The 20,935-nt window shown below is 43.1% G+C and overlaps 1 protein-coding gene across 5 annotated transcripts in view; it reads left to right on the top strand.

Moving 5' to 3' along the window:
- Nucleotides 1–20,603, top strand: part of Slc23a2 (solute carrier family 23 member 2) — a 123,014-nt gene extending 102,411 nt beyond the window's left edge. For all 5 annotated transcript variants that reach the window (XM_058575684.1, XM_046433279.2, XM_046433280.2 and 2 more), the window contains 8 exons: nucleotides 250–370; nucleotides 874–1,030; nucleotides 4,357–4,504; nucleotides 5,964–6,069; nucleotides 10,811–10,940; nucleotides 11,788–11,925; nucleotides 14,435–14,530; nucleotides 15,916–20,603. In XM_058575684.1, coding sequence (XP_058431667.1) covers nucleotides 250–370; nucleotides 874–1,030; nucleotides 4,357–4,504; nucleotides 5,964–6,069; nucleotides 10,811–10,940; nucleotides 11,788–11,925; nucleotides 14,435–14,530; nucleotides 15,916–16,148 — 1,129 coding nt within the window. In that variant the 3' untranslated portion in view covers nucleotides 16,149–20,603. The remainder of the gene's footprint in view (nucleotides 1–249; nucleotides 371–873; nucleotides 1,031–4,356; nucleotides 4,505–5,963; nucleotides 6,070–10,810; nucleotides 10,941–11,787; nucleotides 11,926–14,434; nucleotides 14,531–15,915) is intronic.
- The last annotated feature ends 332 nt before the right edge of the window (nucleotides 20,604–20,935 follow it).

A 20,935-nucleotide genomic window follows, 5' to 3' on the forward strand; every position in this document is an offset into this window, starting at 1 on the left:
GTGTTTTCGTACTCTTTCTGGGAAAATTTAACCAAAGCTTTAACATTGCATTTTCATTTCTATATCAAAAAATGCTAGGTAAGTGAGCTGTGACATCTTCCCCCAGGTGATAAATATGATTTCCAAATTGTAGCAAAGAGGGCTAACAACTCTCTGGTTAAATGAGTTGAACACATAGTCAATTTTTTAGGCTTTTTTTAAGGATATAGCAACCTTAACCTCATTTATTTTCTTTCTTTCTTTCCTTAGGACAATTTTCCTTGTATTACTATTTTCTCAATATGCCAGAAATGTTAAATTTCCTCTCCCGATTTACAAATCCAAGAAAGGGTGGACTGCATACAAGTTACAGCTTTTCAAAATGTTCCCTGTGAGTAGTTGGCTTTTTTTTTTTTTTTTTTTTTTTTTAAGAAAAACCCTGACAGTGTTGCCTTAGTTCGTGTGTAGATATTTAGATGAAGGAAAGTCTGTATTATAAGCAGGTCCTCCTGAGGGTGATCATTTCTGGGGGTGATATTGGGGTACTTATGACCAGCCCAGTCATCTTGGCCTTGAAGTTTAGAAGCTGTGCAAGTTACATTTCCATCCTTTTAGTGGTGTCAAGAGGAGGACACTCACTGTCTTTGGGACTGAGATTTGACCCTGTGTGGCCTCCACAAGCATATTGCCATTCTTGACTAACAAGACTTCGGAAAGCAAAGTGAATTTACCTGCATAAAGGTGCTCTCAGTGCAGTTCCATTCAGGGAGTGGGTCTGCAAAATACTGATGGTGGTGGGTTCTGAGGTGTGGTGGTTTCACTGTAGGAAAGGTTGTGTGGTCAATAGCCACGAGCTCCATTATCCTGACAAACTTCTCCCCTTGACCACTTCAGATAATCCTGGCTATCCTCGTGTCCTGGCTTCTCTGCTTTATCTTCACGGTCACAGACGTCTTCCCTCCTGACAGCACCAAGTATGGCTTCTATGCACGCACAGATGCCAGGCAGGGTGTGCTCCTGGTAGCACCGTGGTTCAAGGTACCATACCCATGTAAGTATCCAGGTGGCCAGAGGGATCAGGAGCCCAGGAGTGCCTTCCTTTAAGGGGTGGGAAACAGGCAGAAGGCTCTACAACATAAAAAGCCTCTTTTGTCCCAGACTGTCTCCTAAGAGTCTGGCTGTTCTGGTCATTAGAGGATTAGACTACAGAAAAGGAAGGCCTTGTCCCCAGAGGACAGTCATCAACACAGATCAACAGCTTCCTTCTCAGATTAGCTAGTTGGTTCTTTGGGCTCTACTAGGATGAAATCCTGGACAAGGGTTCTTGCCAAGCTTGAGTTTTGGCAGCCAGGATTTGAGGGCAGCTCTGAGAAAGGCAAGTACCGAGCTGCTTCGTACCAGCACTGCCAAAATGAAAAGACCAGAGAGCGAGACCTGGAGATTAGGGAGCAAACTGCTCAAGCATGATGGAATTTAGATAATTGCTTAATGGGTGGACATAATCTTTTTAATTTAGTCACAGCTGCAGAGGTAAGTTGATAGTCACAATTGGCCGGAAGATGGATCTTAAGTTATAATTTGAGTGTTGGGTGACACTGTGGGACAGAGAATATGATCTCTGGCTGAGGTATCACCTGGAGTCACATGTAGCATTTTCTAGACCCCAGCCCCTAAAATGACTCACATGAGCCAGTGGTTGTTAACACATTCCATTGTTCTCTTGTGAAGATTCTATATCCAGCATTGGGATTTTTTTTTTAGACTTGAAGCCTGAGCTTGGTCAGGTTGAGCCAATTCATTTCCCTGTCAAGCTATTTTTAAAGTTTAGTCTTTCTAAAAGAACATTCTCATCAGATCATATGGGGTTTAAGTGTATACTTATATATATATATCTGTCCTGTTTCAAAAAAAGAATGTGCATGGTTCATAAACATACCTGTGAGATTAAAAGTCACTTGGTGAGGCAGTCAGGAGGTGGCATAGGAGCACAGGTGGGAGGAAGCCTCCTTAGCACATGCAGGTGGCTCCCAAGGTGAGCACCAGTAGGAGCACTGCGTGAGCTGCGCGTGAGATGCTGCCTCTCACTGGAACAGTCGTGAGGCGCGCATAGGGCTCCTCTTCAGAGTAGTCCCTGGCTTTGAGAGCTGGTGAATTGCTCCAGCTCTCCAGGATGAAAAACCAGCTCCAGAGACGTCATCCTGTGTGCTTCCCAGTGATGGGGATCAATTCAAAGGCAGGTTTTCAAATATCAAGAGCAGCAGTTCACAGTCTTTGGTATGCTAAGAATTACTTGGATTGACTATTAACATTCAGGTTTCTGTTCTGAAAGTCAGCAATGCCAAGGTTTAGAAAAAAATTGCTATAAAGTAACAGAACAAATTTAAAGTTCTAGTTAAAGGTAGAGATGAAATAACAACTTTAAGGTATACCTGTAATCCCAGTGCTTTGGGAGGCTGAGGCAAGAGGATCACAAGTTTGAGACCACCTCAGCAATTTAATGAGACTTTCAGTAACTTAGCAAGATTCTGTCTCAAAGTAGAAAATAAGAAGGGCTGGGGATGTGGCTGAGTGGTAAAGTACCCCTGGGTTTAATCCCTGGTACAAAAAAAAAAAAGATTTTAGAAATCATAATAAGGACAAAGGGTAAGAGGTTAAAAAAGTAAAGAGACTGAGAAAATAAAAAACACTTTCTGAAAAATAGTACAGATTGAATATCCCTTTTCCAAAGTGCTTAGGATCAGCCCAAGTATTTGGATTTTGAATATTTTTTAGATTTTGGAATATTTGCATATCCTAATAATATATACTGGGGATGAGACCCAAGTCTAAACATGAAGTTTCTTTTATGTTTTATAACCTTAAACAGAGCTTGAAAGGTGATTTTATATAATATTTTTAGTGCACTTTTTGTCGTGATGATGCTCAAAAAATATCAGATTAGGAGCATTTTGGATTTTCAGATTAGGGATGCTCAATCTGTAAAAACAAAATAAGAATACCATCTCAAAATCAAGACACCAAAATGAACCACAGTACCGTAGCAGTTAACGTGGTAACAGCATAAAAGGTTATTTAGAAAACCCAAAATGTGACTTGATAAAGAAGGCCCCGGAACCAGCCCTGAGAGTTGACAGCTAAGCAGGTTGCTGGTGGGGGGAGCCTGTGCCTAGGAACTGCACTTTGTGCCTCTGACCCTGGATGCTTCTGCCTCCTGTACTCCCGCATGAATGCACAGCCCCATGTGGGAGCAGTTCTGTCCTCACACTTACTTTGTGTCGTTTTAATCTTCCCAAGCTTGGATCTTCTCCATGTCACCTGTGACACAGACCAGGCCCCTCTAGGTGGAGTTCTTGTGTGTCTCACAGGTCCCTATCTCCCAAGCACCAGCCCATTCCCCAAATTTGCCCCCCACCTTCCCCATTCTTCAAGGGCCACCTGCATTTTTACTACCTTCTAATTTCCTTCCCTGGATAAGGGCATTTCCTCATTTACTTGTCCCTGGCTTGCCTTCATTTGAATTTGTTCTGGACCCCCCACCCCCGCCCCTGCCCCCACCCTCTCCTGTCAGTGTCCTATATCCCAGGCTGCTGGATTTGATTCTTGTTCGATAGACTGAGTTTTATCCATCTTTCTTTTCCCACTGTGCCTTGTCCTTATTGGGTGCCTTATACCTAAGAATCAGGAAAGAAAAGCCAGCAACTTTATCAAAGGAATCTATTGGTACTAATAGTCAAAATGTATCTATACTTTCAAAGAAAAAAAAGATTTAATGAAGAATTAAATCAGATATTCCAAATGAAACTATTATAGGGCTTTGCTTTGCTTTCTAAAATAAAATTAATTTTTTATAATATGGTTTGTGGTTTACTTTAAAAAAAAAATGCCAGTAGCATAGGAGAGGAGGATTGACCATACCTTGTGGCACACTTTACTGTTAAATATGGATTTAGTTGTTGATTCTTACTGCTCTTTCATTTGATACCACCCTCTGGGAAAGATCTCCATTATTATATACCATGCTCTCTACAGCAGTGCTATGAATCCCTCATACAAATTTCTACCCCTGCACATCGGGTGTGTTAAATAGTAATTTAGTAGACACTGAGTATGACTTTGAAGCAGGAAGAAAAGAATCTGCCTCCTAGCCAAGTGATTTTGTTTTTTAAAATAAAGCCACAGAGGAGATCAGTCTTCACTGGGGCCCTCACTCAGTAACTTTCCCAGGCATTTGACATGTTCATCATTAAGATTTAAAAATACACTTTCCATGCAATTCAAAACCCGAGCAGATCCTGCAGGGTCCCCTGAGGTCTTGGTAACTTTTGCTGTTCCTCTAGGAAAGTGCATGCATCTTTCACGGTTGTCTTCCTTCCTCAGTTCAGTGGGGGCTGCCCACCGTGTCTGCTGCTGGTGTCATTGGCATGCTTAGCGCCGTTGTCGCAAGCATCATCGAGTCCATTGGTGACTACTACGCCTGTGCCAGGCTCTCCTGTGCCCCACCGCCTCCCATCCATGCAATAAACAGGTGCGTCCTTGAGAAGACCTTATTCTTCATCCAGGCTGTTGGTTTAGATATATGTGGAGGAGAAAGCAGGAGTTTCAGCATGAAGGCAGCCAGACAGCAGGACAATCTACTTATGGCCGTTTGTCTTTGGATTACTCACTGCCCCCATTTTCTGTCATTTTCCTCATCTGTAACCTTTCTACCTCCCAGTGACAATCAGACACTCTGGGAGACCACCATAAACCTGTAACTCACCAGAACAAATGCCAAGCATTGCCCTCATTGTTTACTTGGTTTTGTGTCATTTTGATATGTCTACTTTGATTATTTTGTTGTCTGTTTTTCCCAACTATTCTTTTATTTTTTCCATGTAAATTCAAATTTTAGACTCTTTTGAATAAAACAGCCTCTTCACAGTTTATAAGGTTATTTCTAAATTGCAAAAATTCTGTCCCAATACCCTACCCACCCATTTGTCTGATTGGCTGCCACAATCAGACAGAGGCATAAGAACACTTTTTTAAAAAAAAAATTTTTTAGTTGTTGATAGAACTTTATTTTATTTATTTATATGTGGTGCTGAGAATCGAACCCAGTGCTTGACACATGCCAAGCAAGTGCTCTACCACTGAACCGTAGCCCCAGCCCCAAGAACACTTTTTTCTTGCATCTGTATTGGAAATCTTAGCAGCAGATTGTAATTATTCCAGTTTTATTAGTTAGATGCATTCCAGCTGCTCTTAAGAGGAGGCACTATGTGATCTATTCACAGTTACAGTTCATAGAAATAGGGAGGAAGATCAAGGAGAGGTGAAATTTGCAGGATCTAGAGGTTCATGAAATGTGGGGTTATACCCTCCAAACAGTTCTGGAAGTTGGTGGGGAATTGACCCTATGGAGGCTGCAGAGAAAAGGGAATAGTCCAGATCAGGTCCCCAGCCAGCTGCTGCTTCTCCAAAGGGATTGTGTGGTCTCTGCAGGGGTTTTAATTCCTGGTTTTCCATCTTTCTCTAATGGAGTTGTTGCATTTGATGAAACCTGCTTGTGGATCGATTCTTTTAAAAATTTCAGTGTTTACCAAATTTTAAAGTATTTTTTTCCTGAAGAAACTGGATTTTAATAGGAAAGAATCAGATTAGTAAGTTTTTACTTCAGTGGACAGGAAATGGCTTTATTGTCTGGCTAAAGTCCTTTGTTTTCATTTGATTTCAAAACACCTGTGTCTAATGTGGGATTTTTTTTTTTTTTTTTTTAGAAAGGGCTTTCTTAGAATCCATGAGCTCAGGGATCCTGTTGGAATACGGGTTCTATTTCAGCAAGTTTGGGTAGTGCCTAGGATTCTTCATTTTAATTCCTCCCTCCCAGGAAGTGCGGAAGCTGCAGATCTGTGGACCACATGTATGGGTTACAAACATTTAGAGCCTGTTTGCAGTGTTTCCCCATTGAATGTTTCTCTTTCCCTGATTCCTTTACATTTTAGGGGGATTTTCGTGGAGGGTCTCTCCTGTGTTCTCGATGGCATATTTGGTACTGGGAATGGCTCTACTTCATCCAGTCCCAACATTGGAGTTTTGGGAATTACGAAGGTACACATATTTTTCTAATTAAATGATCGGGGCCACTAAGCGTTTATCCATTTCACGGGTTGGTTTGACCTCTGCGAGTTCCAACAAGAAGGGCTTGGGATTCTGAGATCATCTTCCTCCCACATCTCCCCTTTTCCCTTTGATGAGTTTCTGGAATGCTTGTTTGTTTGGAGGCAGGCCAGCTTTGGTAGGAGGAGCTTTTGGTGGGAGACTCTCGGGTGCTGTCATTCATTCTCATTCAGTCTACAAATACGTATTGAGTGAATAGAAATGCGGGAGTTTGCATCCTAGCAAGAGAAGACACTCATTAGTCAGCATAGCAAGTCAGTAAACAACAGTGTGTCAGCCAGGGAAGAGAAGAGGGGAGAACACGGGGTAGGGAACCAAGAGAAAGGGTTTGTAAGTATTAAATAGGGTGATCAATCCAGGCCTCACCAAGAGAATGACCCTGAATGTGGACCTCCAGGATGGAGGAAGGGAGCCTGCAGATAATCTGAGGAAGGACATTCCAGGAAAGGGTGTGGCCCGTGCAGAACAGTTCTGGAAGTGGAAGGTTAGCACCAAGGCCAATGGGGGAGAGAATACAGAAATGAAGAACAGGTAACCAAAGGCCAGGTAACACAGGGCCTGTTGGTGTCCATAGACACTGGGGTAGAAGAGGGCACTTTAGGGAGCAACTTGATCTGATTTTGACTGCAGTGTAGAGGTTAGACCATGGCAGGGTAGAAACAGGGGACCAGTTAGGGGCGTCAGTAGTTCTAAATGAGAGGTAATGCCACTCAACACAGAAAAATAAGTGCATTTTATGTTAAAGAAGTAATACCGTTTTCAAACTCCAGTGGCAGAATCTTCCTCTTTCAAGTGAAATCTGATTCAGTGTCACAGTGAGTAATGAAGTTGAAGCAGGGCTTGAGTCCCAGTCCTACCCACTTGTTCTCCTCCCCACCCTACCCAACTCCACCCTAGCTAGACAACAGATTAGGAAATCTGGGACTGACCCACCCCAAAACTCCATTTCCGAAAGAAGGATCCTGCTCCCAGGCCTTTCGACTTTATTGCTAGCAAATAAACTTTATATTCCAGTTGCCTTAGGCTAGAGTGCTGTTTGCCAGGATGTTGAGGAATACAGCTCAACCCACTAGCCATTCAGTGTTGTGCAACTAGAGACTGTTAAAACTGGTTCCCCATTCCTAATGGCCTGTGTGAATCACAGGTCCCTTCACCTGAGAACTTGGGGGCAAGCCCAGAAGCCTTCGAGACCTGTTTGACCTCTGTGAAATTAGGCAGGAGTGAATTTCCAAAGAAATCTTCACCCTAGCTCCTTGTAAGATTCTATAATCAGATAAAAAGAAACCATATACTAAGTTCCACTAATCTTGATTACAAATCCAGGTGAGAGGGAGCTGTGCACACATGCAGGGTGCATGCTTGGCTTGTTAGTTGTTTTTCCCCCAAGTTGATAGGGCTGGGCTAGAGTTCAGCTTCAGGTGTACTGATGACCCCAGCTGCTGCCTGTTGCTTCCAATGCATGGCATGGGAGAGATGGCTGCCCAATGGGCACTTCCTGTAGGGTCATTCCTGAGGTCCTATTGCTGGCCGTGGTGAGAAGCAGGTGTGGAGCCCAGGGACTGAGGGAAGGGTCTAATGGCCACAGAGTGGGGCATAAGCCATGTTTCTCCTGAGTGCTGCCATGACCATGTAACTGGTCCCTAATAAGAAGACAGCGGTAAAATTGTTATAGATGGAGAGGGCAACTCTTGGAAGAATTAACAGTTTAACTAGCCACCTCCCTTTCTGGACCCTTTTAAAACACATTACATAACTTAGTCAAGGTCACTAAAGGAAGCAAGCAAAGTATTGTTCTACATCATTGCCAATGACTTAGGGAATTATTACCTTTATTAAAATTCGAATGGTGCCAGCTTATTCTGAAAAGGCACTCTGCCAGCACTTTTCAGTGAACTAATTGATGTTGTCCTGAATCCCTTTGCACCCAGACATCCAGGCTTCTTTCCCAGGCAAAGGCTGCGTCAAGTCAGAGTCACAGTGTCAGCTCTGGAATCTGATTTGTGTTACCCTGAATCTCAAGACTCAATTCCAGGAAAAAGGATACAGTTGAGGTCATTTCCCATCTCTATTTGAGTAGGAAGGTGAGACTTGCAGCTCAGGAATATCTGTGTGTCAGGCCCCACAGCCTATGGGAAGATCCCCACCTGGGAGAAAGGAGGCTTGAGTTCTGTGCTATGACCTGCCCTTCATCCAGCTGGAGCCTTGGATAAGCCATTTCTCTGAGTAGAGTTCTGCTCTGTAGTCCTAGGGTTATGTGTCTGGATCTGTGTTGTCCAGTGGGGTAGTCAGGAGCCATATCTGACTGTGTAAGTTTAAACAAGTCAAAATTAAACACTGATTCCCCCAGTCACACTGACCACGTCTAGACTCCCGACACCTTGAGTGGCTTAATGGCTACCACTGGACAGCACAGCTGAAGGATGTATCCACATTCAGTTCTACTGGACAGTACTGATCCGGACCATTGAACCAGACTCCTTGTGGTATATAAAAGGACCGTCTGCGTCTTCCCTGTAGGCTCTGCCTCTACTTCTTGGCAACTGTGTTGTTTGCCGTCTTTGTTCAGTTATTGCATTCTCTATACATGGAATTGCTCACCTATCTTATTTAGAGTTGGGGTTACCTACCCTTGCTCTTCGCTAAGTGCATTCCATGTCTGTCCTTCAGAGGGGCAGCACTACATGGTGGGGAGGTGCTTTGGATTCCAGCCATAGCTCCATTACTTAATCTCAATGTGACCATAGGCAAGTTTCATTACCTCTCTGGTCTCCACACGCTTGTTTCTGAAGGTGTTGGAATCAATCACTGATGTAAAGCACTTAGCTCAGCCTCCTGGAGTGTAGCAGGTACACGGGAAGCTGTAGGTGCCCTCATTAGTGCTGTCTAGCCCTTGTTTTATTTCTAGAAACAGAGTAAACACTGTCTCTCTGGCTGTAGTATTCCTGGGAATTCACATATAGGCTAATCTCAGTTTGACAGTGAACTCTTACTCAGACCTCAAGATCATCTTCAAAAACTCTCCCAAACTCAGATTTCTTCCCTGCTACTGGACTGCCTCACAGTGGAACAGTGCAGTTATTTGATCACAAGCATGTGACTTATTCATCTTTGTATCTACCTGTAGTGCGTGCTGGTCACATAGTAGATCCTCAAAATGTTTTCTGAAAAATGCACCATTTTGATGATAAGGTCCTTATCATGTAATCAGAGCCAGGCACGAGTCATTTTGTTCGATTCAGCAATTTGTGTGGTCTTTCCCACTGCTTACTGGCTCTTTTAGGAGTGGGGAGGGGATGGATTGGGATGGAAGTAACTGGAAGCCAGTGTCAGCTGTGCAGACAGAGAGCCATCTTTTCACTCTTTTAGTGAAAGTTTAGGCTTTGATGCTTATCTAGCTTGCTCTGGATCCTTGAAGCTCTCAGGAGCTGGGGACTAGCACCATCTTCCACCATCTGTGCCACTAGTCACACATGCCTAATGAGCACTTAAAAGTGTGGCCAGTGCAAAGGAAGAATTTAAAATTGTGTTTCATTTTAATTGATCTATATTTCATTAACCACCTCACTGTAAGTCACATGTAAAGCCCTGTGGGCACTCCCCCAAATGTTTCCAAGACCTCTTATACCTAATTTACATCCTCAGAGTGTAGTCTCCGGGGAGGAGACAAAGAATAGGGGCCACCAGTACAAGATTCGTGAGCCAGATACCAGCAAGATACAGCCTCTAGAAAGCAGAGGCCAGGGTTAATAGGAAATAAGCTCATAACACAACTAGCGGAGAAGGGGCTCACCAGCAGGTGCGGCTTTGTTGAGAAGAGCCTGAGAAGTGTGCTTTGTTTCCTACGCCCCAGAGGATTTAAGCAAGGGGCTGACATCCCCAAATCAGTGTGTTAGATCACTCTGTGACGGTGGGTGAAGGAAGGACCAGGCACCATTCAGCTATTTGAGGCATATCATGTCATTTAATCCTTAAGCAAAATCACAGGGTGAGCTGCATAGAGTAAGGATCTGAGACCCAGAGAGGCTGACTTGCCCAGTCATACATAGGTGGAGTGGGCATACACAATAGCTGTTGGGCTCGAAAATTCTGTACTCTTGGCCCTGAACTGTACCATCTCTCACTGATAATAAGAGAGGTAGTTCCAGAATGCTGGAACTATGGTTTGTCTGACTCAGGGAGAGAGGTAGGGAAGATGGAATTGAGGCTTCTGTGCTTCCGCTGAGTTGACTAGGTAAAAGGTGGTACAAGGAAACCCAGGAAAGAACCAGAGTATAGCATCTGAGACCCCAGAGGGTCATCCCAGCCAATGACTACGTGTGAAGGCATTGGATACCCAAGACCTGAGCAAGGGTGACCCTGTTCAGGGAATGGAGAAGCAAGGGTTGGTCCCCAATCCCTGGGGCCACCTACCCACAGTCAAGATGAGAAGACTCAGCGGAGGAGGAAGGGAGAAGAATAGAGGGAGGATTGGAGATGGGAAGCTCTACTTGGGGGTGTCCTTATAGTAATTATGTTTGGAGTTCAATCACTGTTAGCTGAAGGTTTAACAAATAACCTAGGTTCTGCCTGAGGGTTCGGTCACATTTGCCTTGGGCCCTGGGAGGCTGGGCTGGAAATCATGCTGCTATAGGATGGCTGGTGAGCTCTTGTCTGCCCTCTGATGTGTTCACAGGTTGGCAGCCGCCGAGTGATCCAGTATGGTGCAGCACTCATGCTTGGGCTGGGCATGATTGGCAAGTTCAGCGCGCTCTTCGCATCCCTCCCGGACCCTGTTCTCGGAGCCCTCTTCTGCACTCTCTTTGGTAAAATTCTACCTCCTTAATAGTGGGTGTCCCTCCCAGGCTCCTTTATCACATTTGTTAATTTTTAATAAGATCATGATGTTTTTGCCAACTCTCTTTATTAAAATTGAAGCTAACAATAAATTTGTATTTTAAAATATATTTATATTTTAAAATAATTTTAAAGTTTATTTCTATTTTAAAATATAAAAGATTATGTCTTTCAAACTGGGGTTGTGGCTCAGTGGTAGAGCACTTGCCTGGCACGTGTGAGGCACTGGGTTTGATCCTTGGCCCCACATAAAAATAAATAAAGAAAATAAAGGTATTGTGCCCATCTACAACTAAAAATATATTTTTTAAAAAATTAAAGACTACATCACTCTCTAAGTTGAGTTTACATTAAAGGTAGAGCCAGCAATTAGAAAATTATGCTACAAAAATTAATTAAATATAGTCTCTTTAGTTAGAATTTCTAATTGATTTAGTTCAAATATCGTTCCTGTGAATGAACCATTTAAAACTGATCATTTTTAAAGGGAGCTCTGGATTTAATGGGTACACTATTTGGTTACAGTAATCAGGGTCATGACCAGATAATTTGAGTGTGTTCCCAATTTAATTGACTTGTTTGTGTAGAGAGGGAACCAGTTCCCGTCTCCATCTCCTTCATCTAAGGAAAATGTAGTGTGATGCAGATGTTTTGGACCAGAGACAGAGTGGTCTCATTCCACCCCCAGGACTCCTCCAGCCACTGCACTGGTCTCCTGGTTTGTTCCTGATAGACAGAGAAAGGACTGCCATGAGTGACCCGTCACCATGCTGCAGGTGAACTTAATGGAACCCGTGTCTGGTGTTTTCTCTCTAGGAATGATCACAGCCGTCGGCCTTTCTAACCTGCAGTTCATTGACTTAAATTCTTCCCGGAACTTGTTTGTGCTTGGCTTCTCAATCTTCTTCGGGCTCGTCCTTCCGAGTTACCTCAGACAGAACCCTCTAGTCACAGGTAGGGAAAACAGGCCTTAAATCTCGGGGTGAGTGGGTGGCTGCATTCACGGCTCTTTTCCAGTGGGAAGAAGGCCTTGCGGCTTCGGGAGTGTGTTGCTGAACCTTCATCTTTGCGTTTTCCTGAATCTCACTCACTCTGGGCCATTTTTTCTTTGGAAGCCTGGGGCCTCTCACATAAGCCGATGTACATCTAACTAACAGGGAAGCTATGGTTTGTTTGTCTACCAGGACCCCCTAAGGGAGAATGCCTCTCTGTAAAATATTTTGATTTCTCAGACTAGTTCTGTATTAAGAGTTATAATTTCTTAGCCAGGTATAGTGGTGCATGCCAGCTACTTGGGACACAGGAATAGGGGGATGTCAAGTTCAATGCCTGGGGGCAACTTAGGGAGACCCTGTCTTAAAATAAAAATTTAAAAATGGGCAGGGGCTCAGTGGTACAGAACCCTTGGGTTCTATCCCCAGCACTGCAAAAAAGAAAAAAGGTGTGTAATTTCTTAAAACTCAAGTTGATAGACTTTGAGATACGTGTTTTCCTACTGGGATTGTGGCTATTTTCAATTTAAAATTTTTGTAACTTCTATTTTTAATATCCTGATGTTATGAAGAATGAACAAGGGAAAAACCATCTTAAGAAGCAGCTATTGCTACTGATATTTTAGCAAACTCACAATTGATAACCATTCTTTGTATGTTTTTAGGTGAAATTCCCATATAAAATTAACCAATTTAAAATGGCATTTAATACATCCACAGTGTTATGTGCAACCACTACCTCTATCCAGTTTCTAAAACTTGTCATCATGCCACAGTAAAACTCCTTATTCCTTAAGCTGTTAACCTCCTCTCCCAGCCACTGGCATCCACCAATCTGCTTTTTCTGTCTCTGGGTTTACCCATTCTGTATATTTCATATAAATGGAATCGTACAATATATGACCTATTGTGTCTGTCTTTCATTTAGCATAATAGTTTCAAGATTCATTTGTGTTGTAGATGTTTAAATATTTCAGTTTTTATGACCAACATGTATATGCCATAATTTGTTTATCCACTCACCCATTGATGAGCATTTGTTTCCATGTTTTAGCTCCTGTGACCATTGGTACACATGTACAAACACTTCTCATATATGATTATTATGTTCTGTAAAATTGCCTCAAACAGAATTAGCAAACACTGAACCACTGCTTCTGGGGGAATGTGGCCAGTACTACTATAACTCATGTCTGAGTGAATCTTACCTGATACCCAGACTTCTTGTACTGAGGAACACTGGACAGCACTTCAGCACAACACTTGGTGATCATTTTAAATCACAAAATCACCAAGGAAAAGCACAAAGTGTGATAAACATGGCTTTATAGAGACTACAGAAAGGAGATTTATTTAGAGGAGAATTGAAAAGTAGGGGTCACCTTGTTTGACTTCAGGTAGGAATATGTGTGTTGGGAACTCAGATTTTCCACTGTTGTGCATGCTCATGAGATGGCACCAGCACCAAGAGTGTTCATTTTGAGTTTACGGGTAAGTCTTAGTGCAATTCACAAACACAAAAATTGCAAATGAGGAGCACAGACTATAATTGTTAGGGTACCTGTTTTGAGTTCTTCTGGGTATATATCCAAGAGTTGAATTGCTGAGTCATATGGTAATTCTATATTTAACTTTTTGAGGAACTGCCAAACTGTTTTCCATGGTGACTGTACCATTTTACAATCCCATCAGCTATGTATATACAGAATTCCTTTGTTTACATGCTCATCAACATTTATTTTCTGTTGAAGATCATCATGTTTTAAGTGTATAAAGTGTGAGAACTTCCTAATAGCATAGATATCCTTGCTGTGTTTTACATTGTAATCTGTCACATTTCATGGAGGATATCTTCATATCCAGTTGCTCCTGATTATGAAAAACAGCTAGGCTCTAATTAGTAACCCAGAATACTGAAAACTCTCGTATGATTATAGATACCACAGATATTTTTGTTGTCTTATTCATTATGCAATTTTTAAACTTTTTAAAAAGCTTTACAGCACTTATATTTTATTTTGAAAATCTATGGACAACTAGCAAGACCCTAAGCAAACCAAGGAGACCCTGTCTCTAAATAAAATATAAAAGGCTGGGGATGTGGCGCAGTGGTTAAGTGCCCCTGAGTTCAATCTCTGGTATCCCCCCGCCTCCAAAAAAAAAAAAAAACTATAAACAATGCTTTTACAGTGGCTTCATAGTTTGTTATAGGGTCAATGTCACTCTATTACGTTCATCTTCTATGCTCTACTGTTAGGACTTTTCCTTATGGAGGTATCGTTGGATTATTGTTGAAGTATTCATATTAGTTTAAAACATTAGTGGCAAAACTTTATTGATGTACAACTGGGAAACATACACTTTCATATGCTGTAGACCTGACTGGCAGAGTCGTGCCCACCCACTGCCCATTCCTGAGTCAAGGGCAGGCTTGCAGTGATGACCTCATGATGGTTTCTTTCTGCTTCTAGGCATAACAGGAATTGATCAAGTGTTGAATGTCCTTCTTACAACGGCTATGTTTGTTGGAGGCTGTGTGGCCTTTATTTTGGACAACACCATCCCAGGTATGTGGTGTGTATTGATCATGCTTACTACATGTGTGAGGGCTTTTTGTTGTTGTTGTTATTGTTTTGTTTTTTGCCAAACAAAAACAAGAAGCAGAAGCTGGTTGTGGTGGCATGCACCTGTAGTCCCAAGCTACTTGGGAGGCTGAGGCAGGAGGAATTGCTTGAGCCTTGGAGTTTGAGGCCATCCTGGAAAACATAGTAAGACCCTGTTTCCAACATAAATAAAAAAGAATCAGGAAAAGTAAAACAGATCAAAGCCATCATTTATTAGAATTGTCATCTACCTAGGCATGGTGAAATATGCCTATAATCATAACAACTCGGGAGACTGAGGCAGGAGGATCAAAAGTTCAAAGCCAGCCTCAGCATTTAGCAAGGCACACCCCTGGATTCAATCCCTGGTACCAAAAAATTTTAAAAAAGCAAAAAACTGCCTTCTAAAGCAGTTGAGATGATATGTGAATCTATTTTTGTTAATAAGTTGATTGACTTTGGGTCTCTCCACTGTGGCTTCCATGGACTCATAGACTCATTGATACACTCTTGAGTTGCTGGTAACAGCCTGTGGTACCTCTCCCCCGGTCCCTGTTCTTTAAATGAATTATTCCTAAGGCGAACTTCCAGCCCACTACCGAAGGATGGTAGGCAAGGGCTGAGATCCGAAAGGCCAAGGTCAGTGATGAGACATAAGAAAACAGCTGTCCCTGCAGCATAGGAGCCCTCATGGGTGAGTGGTCCTTAAGAAGAACTAGGCAATAGACTTTCTGGGATGTGGTCCCACCTGAAGCCTTCTCAGTGTCCTAGAGATGGCTTCTACATGCTGCCTTCAAGGAAGAATGATGTAATGCTGCCTGATGTTCTACACAGGGAACCCCCAAGCAGTCTCTTGATTGAAGCATTTTGGAGTAGGATTGTTTTAAGGGGGGAAATTGCAAAGTCTTTAAGCCCAATACAAGGCTGGTGTACCCCACTCCATACCATACCTAAAATATTGCAAAACAGTATAAAATTTAGGTGCGTATAGTACTGACACTGTGGCCAAGGAAAGGTGTAATGTGGCTTGGGCCAGACTTTAGCCATCAACATCGACAATGTGGGACATGCAGCAGGTCAGGGACACGTAAAGACATCAGGAGGTCACTTAAATGTGGTGCAAGAGGGATAAGGAGGGGCTGGTGGTTCTTGGGCTTCGAGTCTGGGCACCTGGAGAACTGAGTACATTCAACCTCTCTGCTGTCATCCAGGCAGGTTTGATCTCTAGAACAGTGTTTGTGCGCATGCGCACACACACGTGTAAATAAAATCTTGAGTCTCATTCCTGACAGAAGAGTTAAACTAAGCATTCCTTTGTTTTATCTGTTGTGTGCATGTGTGTGTGACAGGTACCCCAGAGGAAAGAGGAATCAGGAAATGGAAGAAGGGTGTGAGCAAAGGGAACAAGTCACTCGATGGCATGGAATCCTACAATTTGCCATTTGGCATGAACATTATTAAAAAATACAGATGCTTCAGCTACCTACCCATCAGCCCAACCTTTGCAGGTTACACATGGAAAGGCTTCGGGAAGAATGAAAACAGCCGGAGTTCAGATGAAGACTCACAGGCCACAGTATAGCCCTAGCTGTGCCCTGTGGCCTGGCCGCAGTGAGGCAGTATCTGTAGTTCCTTACTGAGTAACAAGAAGTAAAGTATATGTTTGTATATCTACATTTACATCCTGCACCCCAGAGCTGAGACAGGTTGCACATTGCTTTTCTGTTGTGGGTAGTGATTTGTGTCTAATATGGTGTCTCACCTATGTCCTTATTTAAGCCCTTGACCTCTTGCCCTTTGAGAGTGTCCATTGCTGGCCATGGTCACTGAACTTGAAATTCCAGTTCTCCTGTGGGAATAGATGTGTGAAATCTGCAGCCGTTCCTTGTTCCTTCCTTGTAGTCCTCTCCAGTCCCTGCTGCTGGCTTTTCTACAGGCAGCCTCCAGGGTCCAGGGGTTTTTTTTGTCTCAGAAGCACTTAGACCCACTTTGTCTTCACTTGACCTTACCCTGTACCTTCAGAGACCTCCTGTGGCCAAGGGACATCAGTGTCCTTGCATTATCACAGCTGCCTGGTCAAGTGAGATTCTCTTGTCCCTGATACTCCTGTAGGGGGCTCTTGACCTGACTGACCCAGATGTGGGCATGCTTAACGTCTTTGTTCAATAATACAGATATTGAACCAACTCTGTTCAGGGGATCGAAAGGAAGGGAAAGGACCCTGAAGTCAATATTATCCTCAACTGTCCCTTCTCCCTGCCACCCTGTGGCCAGCACATTTCATACTGGCCTCTTCTAGTGGCTGAGATACCCTATTTGGCATTTGTCACTACTGGCTGGTGTGATGGGTACAGAGTGCCACACAGGGGCACCAGTCAGATACGTCTGTGGGCGTCTTGGCTCTCCTGTCATGTGGATGTTACTGTTGTGCGCGTCTGTAATTACGAGGTTTTATTCCTATTTAATGTTATAGCAGATTTTCGAAATCCAGTGTTTTTCCATTTGACCTTCTTCCCTTGCATCCTACTACTTGTCCTGCACCCCCCTATCCCCATTAAGAAAAGAACCAGCATTGTAAAGCTGTGGATACCATCAGGGAAGCTTGTTGTAACGGCTGTTAAGGCCAGTAACCATTGTTGTGGTTGTGTTTTGTATTGCTTGATAACCATGAAAGTGTAAATACTGTTATAATGCCTAATCTATTTATCAAAACTGACTACTGGACCAGAGCCCAGAAAACATGGGTTAAGTTACACGTGAATTTGTTTTGTGAAGAAGGGAAGTTGGGACAGGTAACAAACAGAACCCCCATATTGAATGGTCCATCATCCTGATAAATGCATTCTTCTGTTGCAAGTCATTTTTGGCAGATGTGGCTTAAGGAGACTTGAAGGGTTGTCATAGTACTTGTCCACTGGATCTTGATTTTACAGAAAGGAAGGTTAGATTCCTTAGCCAAATATTGCCTTATTTATGTTGTTGCAGAAGACCATGAGAAAAGAACCTCGCAGGCTCCCTCTGTTAAGAGTTCTATTTTATAACACTAAATTCTTTCTGACAAAATGACTTCTGTTGGATTCAGTTTGAAGTTTTTCAGCCAAAGGAAAAGCCTGAGACATGAAGTAGTGACCTTGGTTCATGAGATTGTGCCTCTCACGTGGTCATTGACCTGGCTGAGCTTTGGGTGGCAGTGAGTGTTCCTGTTTCCCATAGTACAGTGTGGTTCTTGGTGGCCTGGTGTCCACAAGGTACATTTCTGTGCCCTCAGCCCCCAGGCTGACTTGACTGTCACTATAGCCCTCTTGACTCTGGAAGTTTTGGGCTTCAAGAACACCTCAGAGCCATTGCCTTGTTTTGCCAAAATCTTACTGCAGATTGAGTAAAGATCTTAGATTCTAAACTGCATTTAATTTTTGTATTTAAAAAAAAAAAGTTTATTCAGTGCATATTTACTTTAGAAGCACACTGGTTAATGGTTCCGAACATCACTCTTACCTTGGTAAGCCCCTGAGCCGGACGGCTCTCCTGCACTACGTTGCCCTAATATTCCTGTTTTTCTCAATATCGCCCAACTTCTCTGCTTTGAAAAATGGGGAGAACTGCTAAATATGTCATATTTTCAGAATCCTAGCTCTCTAAGGTAAGTCGCAGCAGCATATGTCCCAGGAAAGCCATCAGAACCATTGATAATTCACACACATTTCCCTTCAGCTTGACTGGGCATCTCCCCTCCTGGTGAGTTCCACTTGGGGCGTGGGCCTCTGAACACCTCATTGGGCCAGATTATATTGTGATGCTTCAACTCTGTTGGTCTGGGGGAAGGTCCCCAGCAAGCATCCACATGGCAAAGGAAGTCCTGTGCCCACACTTGCCATGGGAGACAGTTTCCACCCTCCTTCTTCCATTGAGGCCAGCTCTGATGTTCTAAGGAAGGAGAGAGGCGACAGGTGGTGGGAGATCAGATGCCCCCAGTGAGTCTGGTAGTTTCTGCACAGCCTTGAGTGATTGGGGTTCCTTCATCACTAGTAAATCTTGCACATAGAATGCATAAGTACGCAAACCATTTTAGGAAGCAGTCCTCCTGCTAGCAAATGTGTCACAGAATGAAAGTCTATAATTGAAAGGAATAGGGATATATTGTTCTGCTTGAAACCCTGCCATACCTGAAGGGGAGGTTTTGAATACAGTGGTCACCTATGTTCTGTGCCTGGTATCCTTCTTTTGCACATTTGTTGGCCTGCATTGTGGGGCTGTGCACTGCTGTGCTTCATTTTGCCAATAGAATGTTAACAGAGTATTTTAGATGTGAATGTTCTTGTAGGGCATTCAGTCTCTTAACTTTGCAGTGACCACCTGTCCATCATTTTCACCTGCCTGGGTCCCTGAAGGAAGGCATTTGTGTTGGCCATGGAAGATAGAAATAGCATTTAACAGATAGGAGATGCTGACAGATTCACAAATGGGGAGACCCCTCCACAGGTCCAGAAAATACTGGGGAATGGCTCCAGTCTTTGTGATTTCATTCTCATTAGGGAGTTAAATTTAGATTCATGGATACATTTGTTTTCAGAATCTTCCTTAACAGGGTTTTCCAGTGTTAACTTTTAGTTTCTTGGGATTGATTAAGGCAAGAGAAGTGGCTTTACCAGACCAGCTAAAATGAAGCATCGCAGGTCCCGATGGTTTCCTATTTTCATGGTAACAAATTCACATGCAAAATTTGCTTTATACTGTAGAATACTGACTTTCACGACAACTTGGTTTATGCATGAATCTCGCAGTATTTCCATATAGTAAAATAACATTTCTGCCCAGGATAATAGTCACAGTTTTCCAGGGAGGGAATGATATAATTTTCATGACAATGTCATGTGCTGATAGAATTTCTCCATTGATGAATCTCTAGTATTGTGTGTATACTTTATTTACCCATATGTATATTTTATGACCATGAGCTAAGTTGTAATTTCTTTCATTCACATCCCTGCTGAGATATTGATAACTAGCAACTTAGTTTTAAAGTTGGCGAGTCCAATCTTCAGTAATACCAGTGCCACAAGAACAGACAGGCCAGACAGAAGGTGAATAAGGAGTAGTGGCAGAAGCCTCATTCCATCTGGCCGGAGGAGAGACAGTATCGGCAGGTGGTTGTGCTTGGGCTGTACACTTGGCTGCAGGCCTGGGGTGTCCTGGGAAGGGTCTGCGTGAGGGCCTGCTGTGCACACCCAGCCACACCCAGGCAGCTCCCGCGCCTGAGTGTTCACAGAACTCCCGTCTCCAGGAAACTGACCCTTGGCTTCAGAGAAGAAGCTGGGGTTTCACATGCTGCATGTTGTCCTCTGTCCCCTGTGATTTGGACACAGAGAATAGGACATCTCCTACCCTCCTCCTCCTACAGTCAGAACCCAAGTAGTGCAAGAAGGCTGCCTGTGTCGCCAGTTTTCAGCTTCCACCCCTGGGTCCCCGCAGCCCAGCAGTGCTGGCCTCCCGTCAGCAGCCTCGCAGACATTCCCGTCCCTTCAACAGGTTGCTGTTGACTGTGCCTCTTCATCATTCTGACATCCAGCGTCCGTAGAATTGCTGTATGTAGTTCCAGGCACTTTGGACACCCTTACCAGCATTGCCACTCGACTGACAGTTCAGACAAACACCCTTTTCTGTTCGTTCCTAACAACCTTTGTTTGACACATTAATAAATTTCTGACTGTTCCTAAAACAGTGGAGATGCCTGTATTTTCCTTGAGTTTTTGTGACTGACTTTGCCTATATACCTTTCTGGGATTTTGTTTGTTTTTTTATTTTGCATACCGAGGGTATTTGGGGTGGGGTTGTTTTTTGAGATGTGTAATTCTTTTATGGAGTTTTTAAAAAAGAATTTTCATATTGTTTTTTCTAACATGGCTTCATTAAACGTTTAAGTATTTTAAAAATATGTAATATTTGGACCAGATGTTGTGAATAATAGTAGAGATAAAGCTATTTTATTCTGTATTTTTAAAACTGTTCCGTACAAATAAAAGCTCTCCTGGATGCCGTTTTGCTGTTTGCATGCCTCCTCCTTTGGCCAGTGTTTAAGAAAATTGTAATTTGTTAAAAGCCATCAACGAGGCAAGAGAAATCAGCTTATAAGAAATTTAGTTTAGCCAGGCACAGTGGCACACACTTGTAATCCCAGCTACTTGGGGCTGAAGCAGGAAGATCTCCAGTTCAAGGCCAGCCTTGGCCACTTAGCAAGACAGGCTCAAAAGACTGGCTGGAGATGTGCTAAGGGGTAGAGTGCCCCTGGGTTCAATCTCCAGTACCTCCCCCCAAAAAATCTTATCATTTTTTTCTCTATTGGTTTCTTTCTGCGATTCTGACTTTTCCATT

Source organism: Marmota monax, unplaced genomic scaffold (assembly GCF_021218885.2).
Source record: "Marmota monax isolate L192 unplaced genomic scaffold, Marmota_monax_Labrador192_F-V1.1 WCK01_AAM20220418_F8-fsc00014, whole genome shotgun sequence".
Lineage (NCBI taxonomy): Eukaryota > Metazoa > Chordata > Mammalia > Rodentia > Sciuridae > Marmota > Marmota monax.